General features: G+C 41.2%; 1 protein-coding gene across 1 annotated transcript in view; it reads left to right on the forward strand.

The window, feature by feature from the left end:
• Positions 1-24,072: 24,072 nt before the first annotated feature.
• The window catches only part of anos1b (anosmin 1b), a 106,316-nt gene continuing 106,098 nt past the window's right edge, over positions 24,073-24,290 (forward strand). The window contains exon 1 of the mRNA XM_069899115.1: positions 24,073-24,252. Within this exon, the coding sequence (XP_069755216.1) occupies positions 24,073-24,252 (180 nt within the window). The remainder of the gene's footprint in view (positions 24,253-24,290) is intronic.

The following is a 24,290-nucleotide window of genomic DNA, read 5'->3' on the forward strand; positions in this document are numbered from 1 at the left end:
CAATTACCAATGTGGCCACCAAACTGTCTGTGCACCTGACTATATCCTCCACTACCTATCCAAATGATTAGCTGTTCTGCCAGACCCTGACCCCCGATAACCTATCTAACCAAGACCCCAAACCTAGCTCCAAAGTTCTCATCAATTCTCTATCAATTCCTAGTCAGTTCCCCATCTTCCAATCTTCTCAGGATGACCAACTGCATATTTGGTCCCTATTGTCATGCTCACCTCACTAATCATGCTTAGATCCCAACCCCATCTTTACCACCCATTAAGCTTTCTTTCATTCAAATCAGTCCAAACCTTAATAATAATCTGCACAACAGGATGGGTATCCTGTGCAATAAGATTTCAAAGCCTTTCCTTTTACATTTTTCCTTTTATCTTAAAACAGATAAGGCTCTACTTCTCCATTGTACCTCTTCAGCATCTCCATTGGTCATATCTCCCTCTGTGAGACAGAGGCTACTATTCAGGAATATTTCAGGCAAGCAATGAATGCAGCAAAGGGAACCTCAAGAAACAGAAGAGGATACAGGCCATTTTGCCTTAAAGCCTGCTCTCACATTCAACATAATCATGAATGACCAATCAATGTGCTTTTCTCAGTCTCTCCCCATACTCTTTATAGGTTTCCTGTTTAAAACAACTATCATTCCCTTTCCTAATATAATAAATGACCCAGCCTCATGTGGTACAGAATTTTACAGAGATCAATAAGCTCTGCATGAGGACATTTCTCTTCATTTCAAACCTTAATGTCTTATGCCATATCCTCAGATTGGGAAATCAGGTCATAGAAAATATCTTTCCTGTATTCATCTTGTTCAGTCCTGTCAAAGTTGTGTACACTTCAGTGAGATTTCCTTTCACTCTTCTAAATTTTTGTTGATACATGTCTAGTGAACCCATTCTCTCTTTATATGCCTCTTTTCAAAAATGTTTAAATTTAAATTTAATTTTTTAAAAAAATTTAGACATAACGCACAGTAACAGGCCCTTTCGGTCCACAGGCCCTGCCACCCAATTACACCCAATTGATCTACAACCCACATTTTGAAGAGTTGGAGGAAACAGCGTGAGATTCAACCCGCTGGCACTGTAACAGCGTTGCACTAATCACTATTCTAACCATGCTGATCTGGAGCATAAAGACTGAATGAAGACAATAAAAGTTGTTAAAATTATGATTCACAAGAATGGGGTAGAAAATGTTTTCCCCAGTATAAAATTGTCATATCAAGTTCAAGTTTATTTGTCATCTGATTGTACCAGTACAACATGATAAAACACCTCTCTCCTGTCCATGATGTAGAACAGTGCAAACACACAAACTGATAAGCAATACATATACACAGTACATATGTACATATATTAAAATAAATATTATTAATTAATAGTGGAGTCACAAAGTGTTAATTTAGCAGTCTCACTGCCTGTATGAATAAGCTGTTCCTCAACCTGGTGGTTCTGGCTCTAATACTTCTATAACTTCGAGTAATTTCGATGGGTAACTGGAAAATGCTGTACAATGTGCTGTGGTAGGGATCCTCCCTAATTTTGCAAGCCCTCTTAAAATTACAATCCCATTAAATCACATCGATGGGAGGGGCAGGGAAGGGAGGCCCCAGTGATCCTCTCTGCCACTTTTATGGTCCTGTTGATTGACCTCCGATCTGATGTTCTGCAGCAACTGTACCATACTGTGATGCAGCCAGCCAGAAAGCTCTCAATAGAGTTCCTGTAGAAAGTTGACAGAATGGTGATCAGAAGCCCAACCTTCTAAGGAAGTGCAGTCGCACCTTACTAATGAGTGAGAAGATGTGTGTCCTGAATAGGTCACTTCTTAAGTGGATTCCGAGGAAATTGGTGCTCACCACTACCAAGATAATAATGTTTAGTGGAAGGTGGACATTCCTGGTCCATCTGAAATCCACAATCATCTTTTTGTCTTGTCCATATTGAGACTTAGGTTGTTATTCTTGCGTAATTTCATGAGATTTTCCACCTCTTTTGTTTCGCAATTCATTGTTGCTCAACTACCTTCATGTCTTCTACAAACAATCACTCTGCTGGAGATGGATCTGATGTCACATTCATGGGTCAGTAGCAGAACAGGAGCGGAATGAGCAAACAACCCTGAGGTGTGCCAGCTCTCAGCGTGATGGTGCTCAAGATTTCCCTGTCCACCCAGACAGACTGTGGCCTTTTTGTTAGGAAGTTCAGAATCGAGTCATTGGGAGGGGTGTTGTGTAAACTACCAAATACCAGAGGTTAGGCATCTAAAGTGAGAGGGGGAAAAGTTTAAAAGAGATGTATGGAGTGTTCCGTTTCCCCTCCCCACCCACCCACAGAGCAGTAGGTGCCCATAATAGGCTTCCAGGGATAGGTGGGTACAAATTGATACAATAGCAATATTTAAGAGACTGTTAATTAGACATGTGAATATGCAGGGAATAGAGGGATATGGATCTTTTGCAGGTAGTAGAGATTTCATTTAATTTAATTTGAGACAATCATGATAAAGGACCTGTTTCTGTGTTATTCTATTCTATTTTCTATGCACTGTTACGAGCCAAGGACCCATAAACCCAGCAGCAATAGATATTCACCAAGACAAATGGTTACTTAAACAAAAGTTGCTTTTAATTATCTTTAAACATTAAAACAGAATCACACTTTAACCTAACTTTACCCCCTTCTAATTCTCAGTGCACGTGTATATAATGTGTGCAAGTTCAGAAAACTTCTTTGCTTCACAGTCCAATCTCACTTCTTATTCCTCCAAGTTCATTGGTTGCAGGTCATTCTTAAACTATGCACAGAATTTAACATTTATAAAGTTCACCAGGCTTTGGTGCTTGAAAAGTAAATGGTTACCGCTCAGGAAGGTTCTTGTCAGTTTTCAGAGAGAGGTTTATTGTTCCTTTTTAATCAGCCACTTCAGAGTCTTGCTGACAAAACTTGCCCCTTCAGGGTTCTCCAGATGATAACCACTTTTTTTCAGGTCACCACAGAGTTCCTTTTTGTTTCCCTTATTCCAAGTGAAACATTAGACACCCACTCCTCTCCTCTTGCATGAACCACAAGGGCTTTGATTAGGCTGTCTTCCAAAATGGACTTTCCTGTTCCTGTCCCAGCTACTTCTGCTGGCTGTAACACTGTAGAAATGATCTCGGTCTCTCACCGAGATAAAGCCTATTTGACTCTCTCTGCCTGCAAAACCACATGACCCTCTTAGAACAACAAGTTCTTTTAGACAATCTGTGGCTCCAACAAGATCTTTCATCTGTTGCCTTTTGTAAACAACAATCCATTCATGAAGTTTCTTGAGCACTCTTCAAAGCTCTTGCAAAAGCTGTGGAGCCAACATGGGGCAGAGCTTCAGCATTTCAAATAAGATCGGTTTTAAAATGTTTGTATGTAACCTACTCTAACAAACATTTCCCAATTTATCTCCCAAAAACGTATCCATATACTCTGTCACACCTCTTACAACTGATGTATCATGCTTACTTGGAAGTCCGACTCCTCTCTACTTACAGCACAATGGACTATGGAAAAAAAAAAACACATTAAAGAATAAATATGACACTTTTGTAAAGGTCTGTCTGCCATACCTGGACCACATAGGGGCCCAGATACAGTAATAAAAAGGAACAAAAAAAAGGTATAAAAGTAACTATTATACATACAAAATTGTTGTTTCCCAACTAAAATATATGCAAGGTCTGACAGTGAACGGATGTGTATGTAGGAAGAGGGGGGGGGGGGGGGGGCTTTTGTTTTTGTTTGTTGTGTTTGTGAGAAAAAGTTTAATATATTGTATATTTAAAATGTTACCATGTATAATTTTTTTTTAAAAAGCAAAAAAAATTCAAAAAACCTCATGATAACCAACATGTCATTTATCTTCTTAATTGCTTGTTGCACCTGTGGATTTTCTTTCAATTACCATAGTGCAAAGTCACCCAGAACTCTTTGTACATCAACATGGCCCAATCTATTAACCATTTAAATAAACTTTTCCTTTGTGATTTTCCCACCAAAGAGGATAACTTCACAATTATTCTTGCTGAACTCCATCTGCTAATTACTTTCTAACTCACTTAATGTCAAAATTACCGTAACCGCCTATTCATAGTCACAATTCATAGTCCCACCCAGTTTTGCATTGTTGGCGAATTTAGAAATATTACAATTCCCCATCCATTGAAACTTCAAGAATTAGACGTCAAAGATCTTGTGGATTACAGATTGTGTGGGGAACATATTTGAAGAATTACAATACGATAAAGCCTCAGTCAGACCAAGGTTAATAAACTTAGATGTGCAATTGTGTTTCATGTGACAATCTCCCAGAAACATTAATGAGGTTAGTCAATCAATGGTTTTGTTTTTTTAAACAGCTATTTGTCAGAGGTTAAACCTTGAACATAATAATAATTTACAGGTAGCATAGTTAGTTTTTGGTTGACTCAACTCATTTACAGTGCCATCGACCCCATGGGGTCATGGACCTGTTATCATGCTGTATCTCTAAATCAAAAATTTTAAATATTATAATTTTTATCTTATATATTTAATTTTATTCCTGCTCAACAAAAGTGCCATTGGATCATTGTTATCCAGCTGAGAGGAAGATGTAGCCTTCACAAAACATCCCATTCAAATTGTTTTGACTTAGACATGTTTCAGTAGAGTCATTATGTGATCTTATCAGTTTAGGCCTATGCATCTATGCCATCATATCTGAGGCATTGGCTGCTCTTGATTACCCATTGAACATTTTTTTCCCCACAATGAGAATGTGTAAGAGATAATCCAGTGAGTTCAGAAATATAAACATTAAAAGAAATTGCTGATGCCGGAAATCTGAAAACAGAAAATGTTACCCCCACACACTCAGCAGATCAGGCATCATTTTAGAAAAGGAGAGTTTACATTTCAGATGCAAGATTCTTTGTGGAACTAGGAAAGAGACAAAAATTGTAATTTTAAGTTTCATGGTAAGTGGGAGGACAAAGCAAAGTGAATATTTGTGATCGGGTGAGTCTGGGTGAAGTGAATAGTGGGTATTTAGAGATTATTAATTTTGATGTGAGGCCCTTGCCCAGTTATGCTGTATTAATGGAGACAAAAAAACTGAGTTGACTGTTGTGTGAGGAAACAAGTTTGGTAGGTCTCAAAGGCAAGGACTCTGAACACAGTTTTGATGGGGAAAGTATTTTATTTACAGAAGGCAAGAGTAGAAAATGGTAACTGATGCAGCACACACACATGCACAGTTTACAGCAGCCGTGGGAAAGAAATAGTTGACAATTAATAACAAATGTGGGGAAAATAGCAGGGGAACAAAATATACACACAATGAACTGGTACTTCTAATGATCAAGGAAAAATCACTACGATGTCCCACCACCCCTCGACTCAGAGCAGGCCCAGCTCTATGCTACAATGGATACTAATTAAAAACTCCCAACCCTTTTAACAGTGCACATCTTACCAACAGTTTCTCCAGCACTCTTCCACATTTCTAGGCCTGGAGTGAAGTAGGGTGGTCCCAAGTTGGCAAAGAGAGAACAAAGAGCTGCTGGAGGGTCTAGCCCAGATCATTCATCATTTACAGGGGTCCAATGGCTTGGAGCCAGGAGGGTTAGTCCAACAGCCAATGGCCCAAGTACAGGCAGGCTGGAGAGTGCAGACCATGGGGCCAACAGCAAGGTATGCTGTAATGGGTGGGATGGAACCAAACCTTGATTGGCAGTTGGTGTGTCCTCCAACGAGATGGGGGAGAGCAGAGCTGTCACATGACAGCCACAACCCTTCCCAATACATTGAGTGACAGCAGAACTGACCAATTCTGAAAAACATAGGCAAAAGTTAGCTAAAAGTGGTGAATATAATGAATCTGGAGTGCTGCATGTGCCTAGATAGAAAATGGGCTGGTGTTCTTCAAACTTGCACTGGGCCTGTTTGTAAAAGTGCAGAGCTTGTAATAGAGCTCCAATAGAAAGTTGACAGGATGGTGACCAATAGCCTTGCCCACTTCAGTCCTCTCAGGAAATGCAGTCACTGTTGTGTGTTCATCATATTTCACTAGTTAAGTGAACTCCAAGGAACTTGGTGCTTTCTACTCTCTTCACTACAAAGTTCTTGATTTCTAGTGGAGGGTATTCGTCCCTAGTCCTCTTGAAGTCTACATTTATCTCCTTTGTTTTGTCCACATTGAGACTCAGGTTGTTATTCTTGCATCATAACACAATATTTTCCTCCTTTTCTCTGTAGTGTGACTCATCCATGTTGCTGGTTGGTCCAGAAACAAAGCCGAAGGGATTTTGGGTAAGTCAAGTGGGTAAGTAAGAAGCAGCTATGTCATAAAACTTAAATGGCCTATTTTAACACTGCTTCAGGTGAGGCAGCAATACCATGAAAACATGGTTGTTTCAGGCGTGATCACTGATAACTGCCTGTTAAATCACTGTGACCTAATATCATGTGACATGTGACCTAATATCATGTGACATGTGACCTATTATCATGTGCCATGTGACCTAATATCATGTGACATGTGACCTAAGGAGTATGGCAAAAGTTAATTTACCTCATCCATGAAGATTGGCTTAAGGATTATGGTGATGCCAAGCGATTCTTTGCAATTAACTTTGCCCAGAAAAATTTCTGGAGAACCACAGTCTGGATGAAAAGTTGTGACAATCTTGCTCAATTTCTGAAGTAAGTAATTTTCAGACATTAAACCACTAAAAAGGTGCACAGCCCAACCAAAATGGCTGGGCTATTATTTGAAATTCTTTCCTGTCTCGTTGGCAGAAGATTAACCTGTTTAAAATATTGCTTGAAAGTAAACTTTCAATAAATAGCTGATAGACAATTTCAAGCAAATGAATAAGCATTCATATTTACATATCTCACCATGTACCTTTAAACAGCGGAAACTTCCATTACTTTGGCTTAGATATAGCTGGTAATAGAGGAATCTTTTATCTACAATGTCTAGCCTTTACATAGAACTAGGTGAATGAACAGAGTTTCATGTAAATGTGCTATTTGATGGTTATATTTTAACTCAACAATCAACTTTGCAGATCAAGTACACACAGCAGTTCACTTACAAAAATGTGGTAATTTTGCAAATGATTAAGATTTCATAAAGAGTGACAATAATGACACGAAGACTGTAGCCCTTCATGAATTGATTGTTGAAGTAGGAAGTGTTGTTGAACAGGAAGGCCTTGGGCTACAAATACATAGTTCTCTGAAAGTGTTAACATAGGTAGACAGGGTGGTGAAGAAGAATATAGCTTGCTTGCCTTCATCTATAGAGGCTTTGAGTACAAGAGTTGAGAAATTGTGTTACTGTTCAAAACTTTGGTTACACTACATGTGGATTATTGTGTGTAGTTCTGGTTCTTCACACTACAGGAAGATTTGATTAAGCAAGGGAAGGTGCAAAAAAGATTCATAAGGATATTACCTGGATTGGAGGGCTTGAGCTAAAAGTTCTGGTTGCCTCATTAAAGGGAGAATGTGGAAGCTATGAAGAGGGTGCAGAAGGGGCTTATCAAGATTTTGCCTGGATTGGAGAATGTGACTCGTGAGGCAATGTTAACAAAACTAGGGTTTTTTTTACTTTGGAGTGAAGCAGGATGAGAGGGGACTTAATAGAGGTATATAAGATTATGAAAGGCATAGATAGGGTGGAGAAGCAGCACCTTTTTCCTGGGGAGAGAGCAGCACAAGGTAGTTTAGGAGAGATGCCAAGGGTAAGTTTTTTTACACAGAGCAGTGAGTGCTAGAATGCATTGCCGGGGTGGTGGTGGAAGCTGGTACAATAAAGACATTTAAAAGACTCTTAGACAGTTGCATGGATGCAGGAAAAATAGAGGATATGGGTGTGAGGTAGCGAAGGTTCAGTTTGTTGAGTAGATTTATTTTCATCGGCACAACGTCGAGGGGAAAATGACCAGTCCTGTGCTGTAATGTTCCTTATTTTATGAGAGATTGGGTAAGATTGATATGTTTTCCCTGGAGCATGAAGGCCGAGAGGTGACATGACAAAGCTAAAATTATGAGAGGCATAGATACTGTAGATAGTCAAAGTTTACTTTCTAGGGAATGTTTAAAAGTACAGGATAGGTTTGAAGTGAGAGGAGAGAATTACAGGGCATCTGATGGGTAATTGTTTCACTTAAAGAGTAGTTGGTATTGAGAATGAGCTGCCAGAGGAGATGATGGAAGCATAAAAGGGGTAATAGCATTTAAGAAGCATCTGAACAGGTAATTGATTGAGGAAAGAACTGAGGGGTATGGAATAAATGGGATTAGTATTGATAGGACTGATGGCATTGATGCAATGGACCAAGCAACCTTTTGTTATGCTGTTGATCTGTATATTTGTAATTATAATGCTTCTCTGTGGACTACTGCAATGCTCTGGCAAAGCCTAGGTTTTAGAAAAGTAAATGCTTAAATCCTTGTCAATCAGTGGCATAAATGGGGAAAGAAAGTTGAAACAAATGCATGATTTGAAAAGTTGTTTTCTTTGGATTACTCCCAAGGTCTCTCAGTATATTTGATGCCAGTACATTTATTTAATAAAGCCTCACCTCTTTGGATTAGATCAGTACAAGGACACCCTCTGCCATCTTGAGCAATGAACCATCTCTTTCCCAAGGTTTAACTTTCAATTTGGCCAAACATATCTGAGTCTCAGCACTGGTTGTTGATTTACCCCTTCTGCATTCAAGGTCACTATTTACTGAAACTAAAGATCTGTACTTTTTATTGATGTAATCTGGCATAATCCCACAGTATACAAAACAGAATTAATGCTACCAGGAGATAAAACCTAGTTATTAACTTTGTGAATAAATTCACTATCTGGGTTTGCTCCTTTGGTTAACTCAAGTCTCTGATTTGGTGTTACAAAGTCAGGAATTGCTTTTTAATATAAAGACTTGGGGACAATAAGGATCATTTCTATGATTCTGTGCATGCAGAGAAGGCAGCATGGTTAGAGCAACACAGTTATAGCTCCAGTGAATCCAGCAATGTCCCTAAGAAGTTTGTACATTCTCCCAGAGTCTAAATAGGCTTCCTCCAGGTGCTCATCTTTCCTGCCACCCTTCAATACGTACCGGGATTGTAGGTTGATTGGGTGTAATTGGGAGGCATGGGCTTGTGAGCCAGAAGGGCTATGCTATATATCTAACAAAAAAAAGTGCTTCTAGGGACAGGACTACACTATCAGCCTAAAAACTGGAAGCAGGAGAAACTTCCAATCTGGCTGTTCCTACTACCAAACCAGTGATATTCTTCTCTGAGAAAAAAAAATGCAAGTTCTAAGACACCACATTCAATATTGTGGTAAACCATTGTTATAATGTGATTGGCTACTTCCAGCTGGACACACCTCCTGAGACTGATCCTACCCATTACCCTTTGCATGTTCCCCACTCTTCTTGCTATAGTCAGTCGATGAAGTTGGATGTTGCTCCACTCTATAATCAATAAATTCTATCAGTTTCACAACCTCAGTCTTTTATGGGAATTGATGGTGCATCAATTTTATTGACTATATTTTTCAAAGAAAATGGAGCAATACCTAAAAGCAGAGACTCAACGTAGACCGTCAATCCTATGACTCCCTGAACATGTCTGGCTATGTTGCTTTGAGGACTTCCTGATAGTGACCACGAACATTGTTAACACAGACAAGGACAGACTGAAGCTCCTCTTCTCACAAGTCGGACCCTTGGCCTTCCCAATGATCAACGATGCTAAATCATTTGTGGAGGCCAAGGGTTCACTGAAGGTCCAGTATTGCAGAAGGGTGGACAAGGTCTATGCATATCATCACCTGGCTACCAGGATGCAGTAACCTGGTGAGTCAAGCGCCAAGTACCTATGGGCCCTCATCAGTCTCAGACAGTGAGTCCATATTGGCCTCCATCACCCTGAATCAAGAGGGACAACACAAACTCACAACCACGATGGATGTCCAGGCACGAAATAAACTGTTTGTTTGATAGCGAGATTCACCCCAATACCGATAAGTGCCTTCCCCTCAAAGTGCGGCCAGTCAGCCATAAGATATCACTCACATCCAAATCCCATACAGCAGACATCCACAGATCTTGTAGGATGATTTTGATTGTTGGAGGTACAATCTACAAACACTTCAGGCTCCTCGTCATGCCGCAACTCTGCATCCCCTTGATACTGGGGCTGGACTTCCAGTGTCAACTTAAGAGCATTACAATGGAATTCGATGGACCCCATCCCTCCCTCACTGTTTGCAATGAACAATTCCTAGATGGCCTTCTACACGTGACCTGTGCGGTTTCAACTCTCAAGGTCACCCCCCCCCCCCCCCCACTGTTCGCAAACCTCACCCCCGACTGCAAACTGGTCCAGTGGTTGTTGGGCAAAGGCATTATTGAATTTAGCAAAAGTCCCTGGAGAGCCAAGGTGGTCGTAGTAAAGAACAGGGTGAAAAATAGGATGATCATTGACTAGAGCCAGATCATCAACCTGTACAAGTAGCTCTATGCATACCCCCTCCCCCACATATCCAATATGCTTAACCAGATTGCACAATATCGGATATTCTTCGTGATCGACCTTAAGTCAGCCTATCCCCAGCTCTCGATCCACCCGGAGGACCCCCAGTGTACTTCATTCAAGACAGATGGCCATCTTTACCACATCCTCCAGGTCCCCTTTGGCATCACCAATGGGGTCTCCGTCTTCTAGCAGGAGATGGGGACTGCATGGTGGACCTCTATAACCTGCAGGCCTCTTTTCCATTTCTTGACAAGGTGACCATCTGTGGCCATGACCTTCAGGGCCACAAAGCTCCTGAACCTTACTTATAACAAGGAGAAACTAGCCATTCTCAGCTGCATGGTGGAAAACAGCATCACTGGTCCAAACCCTAACCGCATGTGCCTTCTACTGGAGCTACCCATTCCCTACACCCTCAGTGCCTTGAAGAGATACCTCAGTTTCTTCTCGTACTACACTCAATGGATCCCCAACTATGTGGGCAAAGCTCGCCCATTGGTCAAAGCCACCTCTTTCCCCCTGTCAGCAGAGGCTTGCTCAGCTTTTGGCCATATCAAGGATGACAACGCCAAAGCAGATGCATGTAATAAATGAATCCACACCTTTCCAGTGGGATAGTGATGTGTCTGACTTCGTCCTGGCTGCCACACTCAACCAAACAGGCAGACCCATCGCCTTCTTCTCAAACACACTCCAAGGCCCTGAAATCCGCCACTCCTCAGTTGAAAAGGAGCCCCAGGCCATCGTGGAGATGGAACGACACTGGAGACACTACCTCACTGGCAAACATTTCACCCTCCTCATGGACCAGCAGGCAGTCACAACCATGTTCAACAACAAGCAGAGGGGCAAAATCAAGAATGATAAAATCCTCAGTTGGAGAATTGAACTGTCTACCTATAACTATGATATTCTGTACATGCCTGGGAAGTTGAACAAGCCCATGGATGCCCTCTCCCGCGGAACGCACCAGTATCCAAATGGTCAGATTGCAGACCTTCCACAATCTCTGCCCCTATGGAGTGACTACAGTCATGAAGGCCCTCCGCAATATCTTGATGCTCTTTAGGTACCCCAACTTCATCCACAGTGACCGGGAGACCTCATTCATGAGTGACGAGGTGCAGGAGTACCTGTTGGCCAGGGGGATTGCCATGAGCAAGACCACCAGCTACAATCCCAGAGAGAATGGGCAGGTGGAAAGGAAGAATGCCACAGTCTGGAAAACCATCCTCCTGGCCCTGATGTCATGGGCCCTCCTCTTCTCCCACTGGCAAGAGGTCCTCCCAGATGCGCTCCACTCCATATGGTCGCTCTTATGTATGGTCACTAACAATACTAACAATGAACGTATGTTTGCCTTCCCTAGGAAGTCTTTGTCAGAGACTACACCGCCTGTCTAGCTGACCTCCCCAGGACCGGTCCTCCTTTGGAAGCACGCCAGGCAACCTAAGATTGACCCACTGGTTGAGAGGGTCCACCTCCTCCATGTAAATCCCCAGTACGTCTACGTAGCCTTCCCCAATAGGCATGAGGACACAGTCCCCATCCTGGATTTGGCACCATTGGGCGCCCCTCCAACCATGATCAACCACCAATAGACTCTCCCCCCTGCCCCACACTGACATCTTGGGAGTCCCTGAACCTTGTGCTGACCTCACTCCACCCTGGCAACTGTTGTCACCCTTGATGCACCAGCACCACACTACCTCCTCCTTTCACCTGCCCCTTCCCCCCCAGCAAACTAATTGATGATGGCAGACCAGCCACACAAGCTGCCCAGTGGAGACCCCCTGGTGAGGAGACTTGACCTGTAAAATGTGTATATGTGTATATATCTGCTTTGTTTTTTACCTCTCACCCTGCAGGATTCTTATTAAAAAGGAAGGGTAAATGTGGTAAACCACTGTTCTACTGTGATTGTGATTGGCTACTGCTGGCTGGACATGCCTCCTGAGACCAATCCTATTCATTACCCCTTTGCACGCTCCCATTCTTCCTGCCATGATCAGTCCATGACTGTTGCTACAGTCTATAGTCAATAAAAGTCTATCAGTTTCACAACCTCAGTCTTTTGTGGTAATTGATGGTGCATCAAATACTTAATCATATCTTGCCTTCCTTGACACAAACAGATATTGTGTACAATTAGAAACATGCTACCAAAATTGTAAGCCTGTTGAACAATTCAACTGGCAAGATTATCCCCAATAAAAAAAAAAACAACTGGATTTCCACTGTCCTATTCCACTTGCCCAGGGACTGCACACCATTTGTGTGTCCACAATGATACCAAGGCCAAAAAAGCAGTTCATTTCTCCAGCCATAAGGCACAGGTATGGTTAAATTCGATAATGCAGAAGTAGAAAGGCTAACGTGTAACTACAATTAACTTAACAGTATTTAGTGGTAAAGATAATAGAGTCTTCTTCTAAGACCAGTTAAAAAATAAGATATATAATTGATGCACGATCAGTTACTCAAAGACTGAAATTAGTGGAACTGAAGGCTTTTATTAGCAAGAGATGGACAGCATCCCTTGCGTTGCTGGCTCTCCCCGACCCGGACTCAAACTGGGGGTAGGCTTGTGGTACGACGACCTTTATGGGGGATAAAGGGGAGGAGTCACGAGTCAGCCAGTGAGAGCAGGGTCAAACATTAAAGGTCATATCATATACATATACAGTAGTGGTTTCAAATGAATTCTCAATTGGATCTTGCTAGAGCTGACTACCATTTTTCAGGAGGTAACAGACAGCGATGAAATTGCTGATGTTAGTGCAGTGAATAATGGAAAAATAGGAAGAATTAATCTGTTATCTGTTGCTTTTCCTCATTTTACTTTTTTGTGTTTTTAGACCTCACTTTAAGCTGTTTATTGAAATCAATGTGGTCTCCAATTATCTTCCAAATCTAACTTTGCACATTAATTTCAATAAATAGTTCAAAGTCCTACCTAAAGACACTAAAAACACTTTCAGTTGTTCTTATCTTTACCTTGAAAGCTTAAGATGATAGGTGACTGCCAATCAAGCAGAGTACTTTTTCTTCAATGGATGTCAAACTTCTTAAGTCTCATCCAAGAAATTGAAGAGTATTCCATCAAACTCCTGACTTGTGCCTTGTAAATGATGCTAAAGCTTTGAGATGTCAGGTGGTGAATTACTTGCAAGAGGATAACTGGTCTTGCAGCTGAAGTATTTAATAGAACATAGTGCAGAACAATAACACAGCCTTCATCCCACCATATCTGTGCTACCATGAGGCTAATCGAATTAGTCTCATCTGCCAGCACATGGCCAGAATCTGTTCTCTACCTACTCATGTGTCTGATAGAATAGCCCCTAATATTTGCTATCATATTTATCATTTGAAAAAATGAAGTACAAATATGGAATAACTCATGGTACAATGTTTGCATACCACCAACTGAAAACCTACTTAAAGGACAAATTGGGAAGCAGACTGAGGTTACCAGAAAGAAGCAGCTTTGAATATGTGATTACAGAAACAACGATAATTAAAAGATTTATAACAAACATGTACATCAAGCTGCAAGAGAAAGAAAATGATGAAATAAGCTATAAACCCAAACAAAAGTAGGAAAAAGATTTGAACATAAAGATAAAAAATGAAGCATGGGAAAAGTTATGCTCTGGAACTATGAAAAATATAATAAATACGAGGTTACGTATGATACAATATAATTGGTTACACAAGTTATATATCACACCCCAAAAGTTAAATAAATGGGATCCAACATTATCAGATAGATGTTTTCGCTGTAAGAAGGGAACAGGAACAACAGTACATGCAATTTGGGCATGTGAGAAAGTGAAAAAGTTTTGGGAAGATCTAAATCAGATATTAAATAAAATCACAAAAAGCAACATACCAAAGAATCCAGAGATCTTTCTTCTAAGTAATATAAGAAGTAAAGAATTAGGCCTCAAACTGGATGAAGTGCAAAAAAGATTTATTATGATAGCCTTAGCTGTAGCAAAAAAATGTATAATGTCAACTTGGAAATCAGAAGAGAGCCTGAGAGTACAGCAATGGTACATGGAAATGAATAAATTATTCCATTGGAAAAAAATAACATATAATTTAAAAAATAAAGTCACAGTATTCAAACAAATTTGGGAACCGTACATAGAACATAACAGAGAGGGCTTGCCTCGGACCTCCACCCCCTAAAATGATAAAATGAGAATAAGACAAAATGACCTGATCCAGTGTGTAAAAGTAGATGACACAATTTTCTTGTTTATCTTCATTGTGTGATGACATTGTTTAATGGTTTATTGTATTGTATATGTTGAACGTTTAATGGGTTTGGAGGGGGTTGGGAAGAAGGGAGGGAAGGAAGGGGGAGAAAAGGGGAGAAAATGCCACTGTGTATATTCAAGAGGGAAATGTTTGTTTGTATTTTGATTAATATGGTTCATAGTGTGAAAAATAAAAAATTTTAAATTTGCTATCATATCTGTTTGGACCAACTCCCCATGAGAAGAAGAAGCATGGTACCTAGGTCATTGGGTAAATAATCCACAGCCTGGTCTAATGGTCAAGATTCAAATCCCACCATTGGTTAGGGAATTTAAATTCCAGACACCCACTCTATGTAAAACACCAACCTAGTAAACCTCCTTGAAAGTTTCTCCACTTTCACCTGAAGTCTATGTGCTCTAGTATTTGACATTTCCACCCTGGGAAATGTAGATAGGGTCTGATTATCTACCATCCCTAAGCCCCTCATATAATGCTTTTGTGAGTTAACATCCATCGACTATCCTCGAACTCATTATCAGAAGCAACTGAAGATTATTTGGTCTCGGAACACCCCTGTGGAACTACTGTGGCCATTGTCTTCGTGACAATGGGATGACTGATTTTTAATAACCACAACATGTTAATTTCCTCATGTTTGGACCAAGGGTTTTATAAGATCTGGAGGTGAGTGATCCCAGAAAAAATCCATATTGTCCATTGATGAGCCCATCGTTAATGAGCAAATGCTGCCTGATGTCATTGTTGACGACATCTTCAGTGACTCTGTTCTTGATTGAGAGTTGACCAATGGAATAGCAATTAGCCAGAATGAGTTCAATTTCTTTTAATAGAGAGGGTCAGCATGGTGACAGGCCATTTCTGCCAACAAGCCGGTACTACCCAATTACACACATGTAATCCTACTCACCCGTTCATTTTTGGAACATGGGAGGAAACCGGAGGACCCACACAGACACAGGGAGAATGTATAAACCCCTTACAGCAGCAGATTTGAATCCATGTCTCTGATGCTGGAATAGGAACAGAAACCTTGCCACCTGAAGTTGTGTTGAAATGACTGGGCAATCTTCTCAGTTCTAGTTTGTAGATGTGCTGGAGCTGCTTGGCTGGAGGCATAGCCAGTTCTGGAGCCTTAAATCGTATCTTTTCTTCTTGGGATGTCATAAAGTCAGTTTCTGTTTTACTTTTTCTCTTTGTAAATACAGCAAGCCGTGAATTTTGACAGCTATTGATTAGCCTGGATGTTATTCCTTATTTGTCTCGTGTAAATTAATTATTTTGACATCAAAATGAAAATAACTAAGCTTATTCACTTCTAATTTATTGAAACAAAGTCACCATTTTTCATGAACCTAAGTTCAATAAAGTCAGAATGATCTGTTGAGTGAAAATAGCCACTCTGTAGTTTCAAACAGTGGCCACCAGAGGGTGGTCTTATCCCACTACAGCAATCCAATGAAAGTCTAGTCTCAATTCCCATCATCAGCCCAGTTATAGTACATACTGATATGAAATACAAATACCTTTTAGTATCAGTATTGGTTGTTGGGTAGTATTAATAGTACAGATGTGTAGTGCGTAGTGGAAAATGTGCTGACCAGCTGCATCATGGTCTGGTATGGGAACACCAATACCTCTGAGCAGAAAGCCCTGAAAAAGGTAGTGGATACAGCCCAGGACATCACAGGTAAAACTCTCCCCAACATCGAGAACATCTACAGGTAACGCTGATGTCGGAGAGCAGCAGCAATCATCAAGGATCCACACCACCCAGAACATGGTCTGTTCTTGCTGCTGCCATCAGGAAAGAGGTCTAGGTGCTCCAAGACTCATAGCACCAGGTTCAAGAACAGTTGCTATTCCCCCACCATCAGACTCCTAAAGGAAATTCATTTCAGGACTCTTACTTTGCGCATTATTTATTACTGCATTTTTTTTTTGCCTGTATTGCAGTTGATTTGTTTACATTTCTCTCTTTATTATAAATATCTTTTCTTGAATACAGTTTATTGTGCAAATGTTAAATAGAAATTCTGCCTGGCCTGCAGGAAAAAGAATCTCAGGGCTGTATGTGATGTCATGCATGTCCTCTGACAATAAATCAGAACTTTGAACTTTCGTAATATGTTAATTGGTTATTAGGTAATATTGGTTATTCAATATATTAGGTAAATATGCGTTAGGAAGCAGCAATTTCCACTTCAAACTCTAGTACAGTAGTCCAGTATTATTTTAGCATAATGGTCATGTTACTGCACCAGCAACAAATTTCTGGACCATTACTTCAGAAAAATTTGAATCCTACCACAATAGCTGGGGAATGTAATTTCATATAAATGAATAAATATAGAGTTTAAAAGAGTTTAAAAGAATAAGCATGATGCCAGCAGATAGGCATTAAAAAAACATCTGGCTTACTAATGTCCCACTAGGAAGAAAATGTACCATTCTTATCCCATCCATCCTGATGAGATGCTGGACTCAAAACATTTGTTAGTTCTTAATTGTTGTCTCCATTCCTAAGAGATTTGAGATTGGCGCTGAAGATTGGACATCCAGATCCCATGAATAAATAATAAAAAACTTCAGCATGAATTCTGTCCTGCTAAAATATGAAATTAACTTCAATATATCAGGCAAAAATAAATAACGAAAGTTGCTATCTTGAGTGAAACATGAATGTCTGCAGACACTGTGATTGTAGTAAAAACACACAAAAATGCTGAAGAAACTCAACTGGGCTCGCAGCCTCCATTGGAGGTAAAGATAAATATTACCAACATTTCAGGCCTGAGCCCTTCTTCAAGGAATAAACAAAGAGCAAGAAGATTGTCCGGGGGTGGATCCCAGGCCAACAAAAGGGGTTAATTGGATATGATAAGAGGAGAGGTGAGAATTGATTTCCCTTTTCCCTCTGTGAAAGGAGTCCAAGGGAAAAGGAAAAAGAGAGACAGACAGACAGACACAAAGCTGGGGGAAAGAAGAAGGGGAGGGGAGGTTTTAGGGAAGCCGGAGAAGTCGATGTTAATGCCATTGGGTTGAAGGGTGCCCAGCCGGAAGATGAGGTGTTATATTATCTTATCTTGTTTGATCCACATAGGACTCTTGCCCCACAGTAATGAACAATTTAATTTCCAGGTTAATTGGCCATAACTAAAAAGTCGTCAATGTTGTCCATAGTCTTAGTGAAAACTAATATAAATGTTGATTTTTGATTATTGCTTTACTGCTAATAAGACTATTTAAATGGTTGCATCTTTTTCTCTTTTAACACTCAATACCAGCAGCAAGGCAGTTTTCAATTCAGAATAGCCAATGTACTGATTGAATGGCTCTGTCCCTTGTGGCAAGCATCAAGGGCAAAGCCACATTAAAATACCAGTATCCAGTCTGACACACAGGAAGAGATTGGGTGCCTGGAAAAGATCCAAAGTAATGATTTCTAATCTTCAGTCTCTTAACAGATTACATTAATTTTAAAAATTTGAGCTTTCTTCACAGAAGCAGTAAAGACTTCAAAGTGTGATGCGATAGTTTAAAATTATGGGAAAAAAAGATCTTCCGGTTACTGTTATTTGAATTGTGAGGACAGTGGACAGGGGTTAGATGCCAGGAATTATTTCTCTTCACAGAGTCCCCGACCTCTAGAATAGATAACAACAAGGATAAAAATCACTTCAGATCCCAAAACAGATGCTGTCTGTTTTCTTGAGAAATGAGGAAACTTCATGTAATTAAAAAGTTGATGAAAGACCATTGTAATTGTTGAGGAACGTTCCTGCAGATTTCTCGATTCTCTTCACAGGTCAGTAAGGAATTTTCCAGAGGTTTTTCCAAGTCTGAGTTTCATTCTGACTTATTTTATGATTTCTTCAGTCTGGAATGTTTCATGGTTCACAAAAACTTCACCTTTACAGGATAGAATGATCTTGATGGGTAAATTGACCTGCTTACTCATTTGTTCCCGTTGGCTCTTTTTAAAATTAATAATATTATGACAATCTGCAAATATCAGTGCATCATTTTATGTTATGGCCCCACAACTACTTGAAAATAGATATGGGAGAACCCTAATTAATTTTAGCATCAGACACACTCAATGAGAGAAATAGCTCTCATCCTACCATTACATGTTAGATACAAACTAGGTCACAAAGCCAGAGTACAATTTTTTTTTTAATTACGTAGACTGAATGCCTCAAAGTCATTCTGCAAAATGTCACTAATAATTTAATCTAATGTTTCTCTCAGTTGGAGAGAAGTAACAAAATCTGGGGTTTTTTTTAATTTCAAGAAACGTATTAAAAATAGATGTAATTTCTCATTCTTTGGGAATTGCATTTCCTTTTTCCCCAACAAAGCCTTTAATAAAATTTTCAAATATTCTGCGTATGTAGATTAAAAATAACTAAGATAACATCAAATTAAGCCACAAAGTATGATCATTTTTGAAGATAATATTTTGTAATAGTTTAACGATTAACTTGTATAGTGCAGAGGAAAACCTCATCTATTGGAGCCCTGGCCTTATTTATTGCTATGCCTTCAGACTTTGGAAAGAATAAAAGCACTAGTTAACGACTCAGAATCCCATACAGAAGTGTGATCTGTCCAAATTCAAACAAAGCTGGATCATGACCTCGAAATATTTCCTTGTGAGGGTGTAAAATGAATAATACACAGCAATGTTTGCTTCCGAAATATTATGTCTGAAGTTGACCTGAATAATAGAATGAATTGCTAAAGATACACAAAGATCTGGAAGAATGCAGATCACAAGTCAAAGATGGTGGGTCATCATAGATGGGACTGATTGGGTCAGAACTGATGATGGCTGGCAGAAGGAACTGAGGATTTAAAGGTTGGGCATGAGCATTAGGAGCAGGGGATTAGGATTAACTTGGTGGGAGCAGATTAGATCCTGACCTGTGGGTGGGGTCACCATTCAACTAAAACTGGATGGTGGGACGACTGAAGCAAATCAGTTGCAAGAGTGATCAGGAGGACAAAATGCCTGATGCAGGTACAGCTGGGAAAATGTATATTTTTATCCAATAAGTAATTAAAATCTATTACTCTTTTATCTTGGCAACTTTGGTTATACAAAGGGAAAACATGCCCACTGCCCTCCAACTGAAGATCAATTGACAGGTTTCTGAAGAAAATTCTAAAATTAATTATGGCCAATACATACTGTAGAAGAAATGAAATACATGCAGAGAAGTTATAACATGAAAATAGGGCATTAAGCACAAGTCTGAACAGCTCCTTCAAACACTCATAAACAATCTGTTCTCAGAGCTTATTCTCTACCTATTCAATTCTTTCTTGAATTTTTAAAATTTATTTTTTAGTTTAGACATACAGAACAACAACAAGCCCTGCTGACCCATGAGACTGCGTGGCCCAAATATTTCAATTAATCTTCAACTCCCAGGACGTTTTGAATGGCGGGAGGAAACTGGAGCACCAGGAGAAAACCCACACGGACACTGGGAGAACATACAAACTCCTTACAGGCTGCACCAGATTTGAACCCGGATCGCTGGAGCTGTAATAGCGTTCCACTAACCTCTATGCTAACCATGCTGCTTGTCACATATTTTGCTTAGCTGCTAACTCGGGAAATAAATGCCCACTCTTACAGAATTATATCCTATTCCCATGGGAGAGTTAATTTGTTGACTACGTAGAGTTGATAGACAAACAGGGCAATGTGAGATATAATAGAATTTTCCAAAAGCTCAGGTTGTGAATGGAAACATTTAGGTTCTTGTTCAAGTTGTGAGGTGTATTTGCCAACTCATTGCATGGAATAATTTACAAAATACATAAAAGCTCCGTGTTGGGTTTAATCTTGCATTGTGATGCAAGATTTGAATTATGGAATTGCACCCAATGACATCAAAAGAAAATTCAACCGAGTGTAAAACAGACTGATAACTTACCATTATCCAACGGACATCATCACCTAAGGCAAATTTCATCCCATTAGAATTACACAATTTAACCATTATGTTTCCCTGAATTAAAAACACAGCAGGCCTAACTGTTCAGTAATAACCATGCCAAGTTGGATGCACAGTCAGCACCTGCCAGAAGGAACACTAAGAACATTTGTGATTCTGTCCTTGATGTGAACATCCTTGACTCTTTATCACAGTATTCTATCTTGTCCAACCATGCTGTGTGTCTGTGTCCAATAAGAAGGCAGAATGCCCAATGGAAAGTAACAAGACCTCGAGCGTTGAAATTCTAAAACTTTGCAGAGAGGAGCTTCAGTTTCACAACCTCATCTTCTGCATTTGCGAAGGAAAGGATATGTCTGAAGACCTGAAAGTTACTCTATTCATAACTACCTTCAGAATAAGAGCCTGGCTAATTGTGATAGCTACAGTGCAAACCGTTCTTGAAAATGCTTGACACCCATGGCCACTCTTGAGAATCCTTGGCCCATGACTACTGAAAATCACAAGATATAGGAACAGAAGCAGGCCCATTGGCCCATCAAGTCCGCTCTACCTTTCTAACCATGAGCAGATCCATCCTCCCACTGAGCCCCACTTCTGGGCTTTCTCCCCTTAACCCTTGTTGACCTGAATCATCAAATACTTGTCAATCTTTTCCCAATGACCTCACTTCCACAGCCACCTGTGGCAACGTTCCATAGACTCATGATCCTCTGACTATATAAATTTTTCTGCATCTTTGTTTTAAATTTATACCCTTTTATCCTGAAGTTATGACCTCTTATCCTAGAATCCTCTACCATGGGAAATGTCCTTGCCACATCTGCTCTGTCCAAGGTTTTCAGCATTCGAAATGCCTCCATGAAGTCCCCCCTCATTCCTCTGTGTTCCAATAAATACAGTCCAAGAGCCAACAATCATTCCTCACGTGCTAACCCTTTCATTCCCAGTATCATTCTAGTAAATCTTCTCCGGCAGCACGGCTTTTCTCAAATAAGGCACCCAAAACTGTATATGGTCCTCCAAGTGAGGTCTCACTAGTGCTTTATAGAGTCTCAACAATTCATCACAGCTCTTATATGCTGTCCCTCTCGAAATGAACGCCAACATTATATTCACCTTCATTACCACCAACTCAATCTGGAGGTTAACCTTTAGGGTATCCTGCTCGAGGACTCCCAAATCCTTTGCACTTCAGAATTTTGAATGTTCTCCCCATCTAAATAATAGTCTCTGCTGGTCTATTTCTTTTAGCAAAGTGCGTGACTGTCCACTTTCCAACAATACATTTCACCTGCCAGCTTTTTACCCTGGCATGGTTAGTGTAGTGGGTTGCGCAACACGGTTACCGCACTACCCATCGAATCCTGCACTGTCTGTAAGGAGTTGGTGCATTCTCCCTATGTCTGCATGGGTTTTCCCCGGGGGTTCCAGTTTCCTTCCACTGTTCAAAATATACCTGGGGTGTAGTTTAATTAAGTGTATTTGGGCAGCAAGGGCTCATGGGCCAAAATGGGCTATTACTGTGCTGTATTCTAAATTTAAATATTCTCTTAATCTCTCCACAGCCTTTTGGTATCCTCAGCACCACCTGCCCTATCACCCATTTTGGTATAATCTGCAAATTTAGACACAAAGCCATCTATTCCATAATCCAACTAATTTATATTCAACATAAAAAGAAGTGGCCCCAACACCAACCCCTGCGGAACACCACTGGTAACTGGTGGCCAACCAGAATAGGATCCCTTTATTCCCACTTTTAGTTTCCTGCCGATTGGCCAATGCTCTGCCCATGCTAGTATCTCTCCTGTAATTCCATGGGCTCTCATCTTGTTTAGCAGCTTGACGTGTGGCGAATGCCTTTTGAAAGACCAAATCCACTGCATCTCCTCTGTCTATTCTATTCGTGATCTCTTCAAAAAAATTGCAATTGGTTTGTCAGGGATGATTTTCCTTTCAGAAAATCAAGCTGACTTGGGCCTATCTTTTCATGCACCTTCAGATATTCCGTAACCTCATCCTTGACAATTTACTCCAGCAGCTTCCCAACCACCAATGTCTGGCTAATAGGTCTATAATTTCCTTTCTGCTGCCTCCCTCCCTTCTTAAACAGTCCTCCAGTCCACCAGAACCATGCCAGAACCCATTGATTCCTGGAAGATCATTGCCACAATCTCTACAGCTACCTCCTTCAGAACCCGAGGGTGCATGCCACCTGGTACACCTTATCAACCCTTAGACCATTTAGTATCGTCTCTCATGATCTTGACCGCACTCACTTTGCCACGGTTACGTACTTACCTGCATCGGGCGTGGTGCTGGTCGCCGCTGATGACGTGCAGGAGTCATAGCATGCACGCGCGGGTTCGTTAAGCAGCCAGCTTACAGGTGATGGACCTTGGATGCAGGAGGAAAAGAGTGAGAGTGTCGGGATCACCCATGTGAAAGTGAGCCAATGTGAAGATCAGAGGGTAGCGTTTGGGGGGCTGAAGAATGCCGTGTGGTGTCCGAAGAGAATAAAGAAAGTCGACTCCATTTTGCGATGAAAGAAACGAGTGAGTGTATTCTTGATTTGTTTGTAAACAGTGTGCTTACAACTTTTCTTCCGAGAGAGCCGCAGTGAAGACTGATCCAAAATGGAAAGAAGAAGCATTCAGGATGCCACGGAGAACCTTGGATCCAAGGGAGGTGTCAGATGGATCCTTTTATCACAAATCAACTGCCTGCTTTATCCCATTAAGCACCTCCTACACCACTGACATTAGAATATGAGTGTCTCACCACGGATCTGAGTGGAAGCAAGACACTCTGCCCTGAGCTTGGAGCTTAAGAAGAACTGTCAATCCGCAGGAATGACCAGCAATGGACAGTTATTGGCAGCTCCTGGCCCCAAATATCACATTCTATCAACACATTTTGGGGTAGAAGGCAAGTTGCCAGTTAGTGAGAGTTCCACTGACTCATGGCCAAAGTGAGGGAAAAGAGAAGGAAGCAAGAGGTGCAATCCAAAATTGGGGGCTGTCTTGAAGGGACAGGGGGGGCGGGGCGTGCGCAAAGTGGGTGGCCCTCCAGGGGCGGGGGCTGGGCAAGGTGGGTGGGTTGTGGTGACAATCAGCCAGCAAAGTGGTGTGGCTGGGCGCAGGGCAAGAGCCGGTGGGGCGGCTGGGTTGCTGCCGGGCGGTGCGTGTGCGCGCTCTCGCGTGCGGCGGATCGGGCGATGCCGAGCGCCTGGCGGTGCTGCCTGATCTGCGGCTGGCTGCTCTGCTCGCTGCTGCCGGCGGGCGCGCGGCGATCCGGGGACGGCGCGGCTGCGGAGGGCGTATCTCGCGCCAGGTGCACCTCGCGCTGCCTGGCGCTGCACATCGTACACCTGAGCGCGAGCTTCAGGAGTCTGCAGGTAAGGCTGGCCCCTGGGTCTGGGGGGGGGGGGGGAGG

This window comes from Narcine bancroftii, chromosome 9 (genome assembly GCF_036971445.1).
Source record: "Narcine bancroftii isolate sNarBan1 chromosome 9, sNarBan1.hap1, whole genome shotgun sequence".
Lineage (NCBI taxonomy): Eukaryota > Metazoa > Chordata > Chondrichthyes > Torpediniformes > Narcinidae > Narcine > Narcine bancroftii.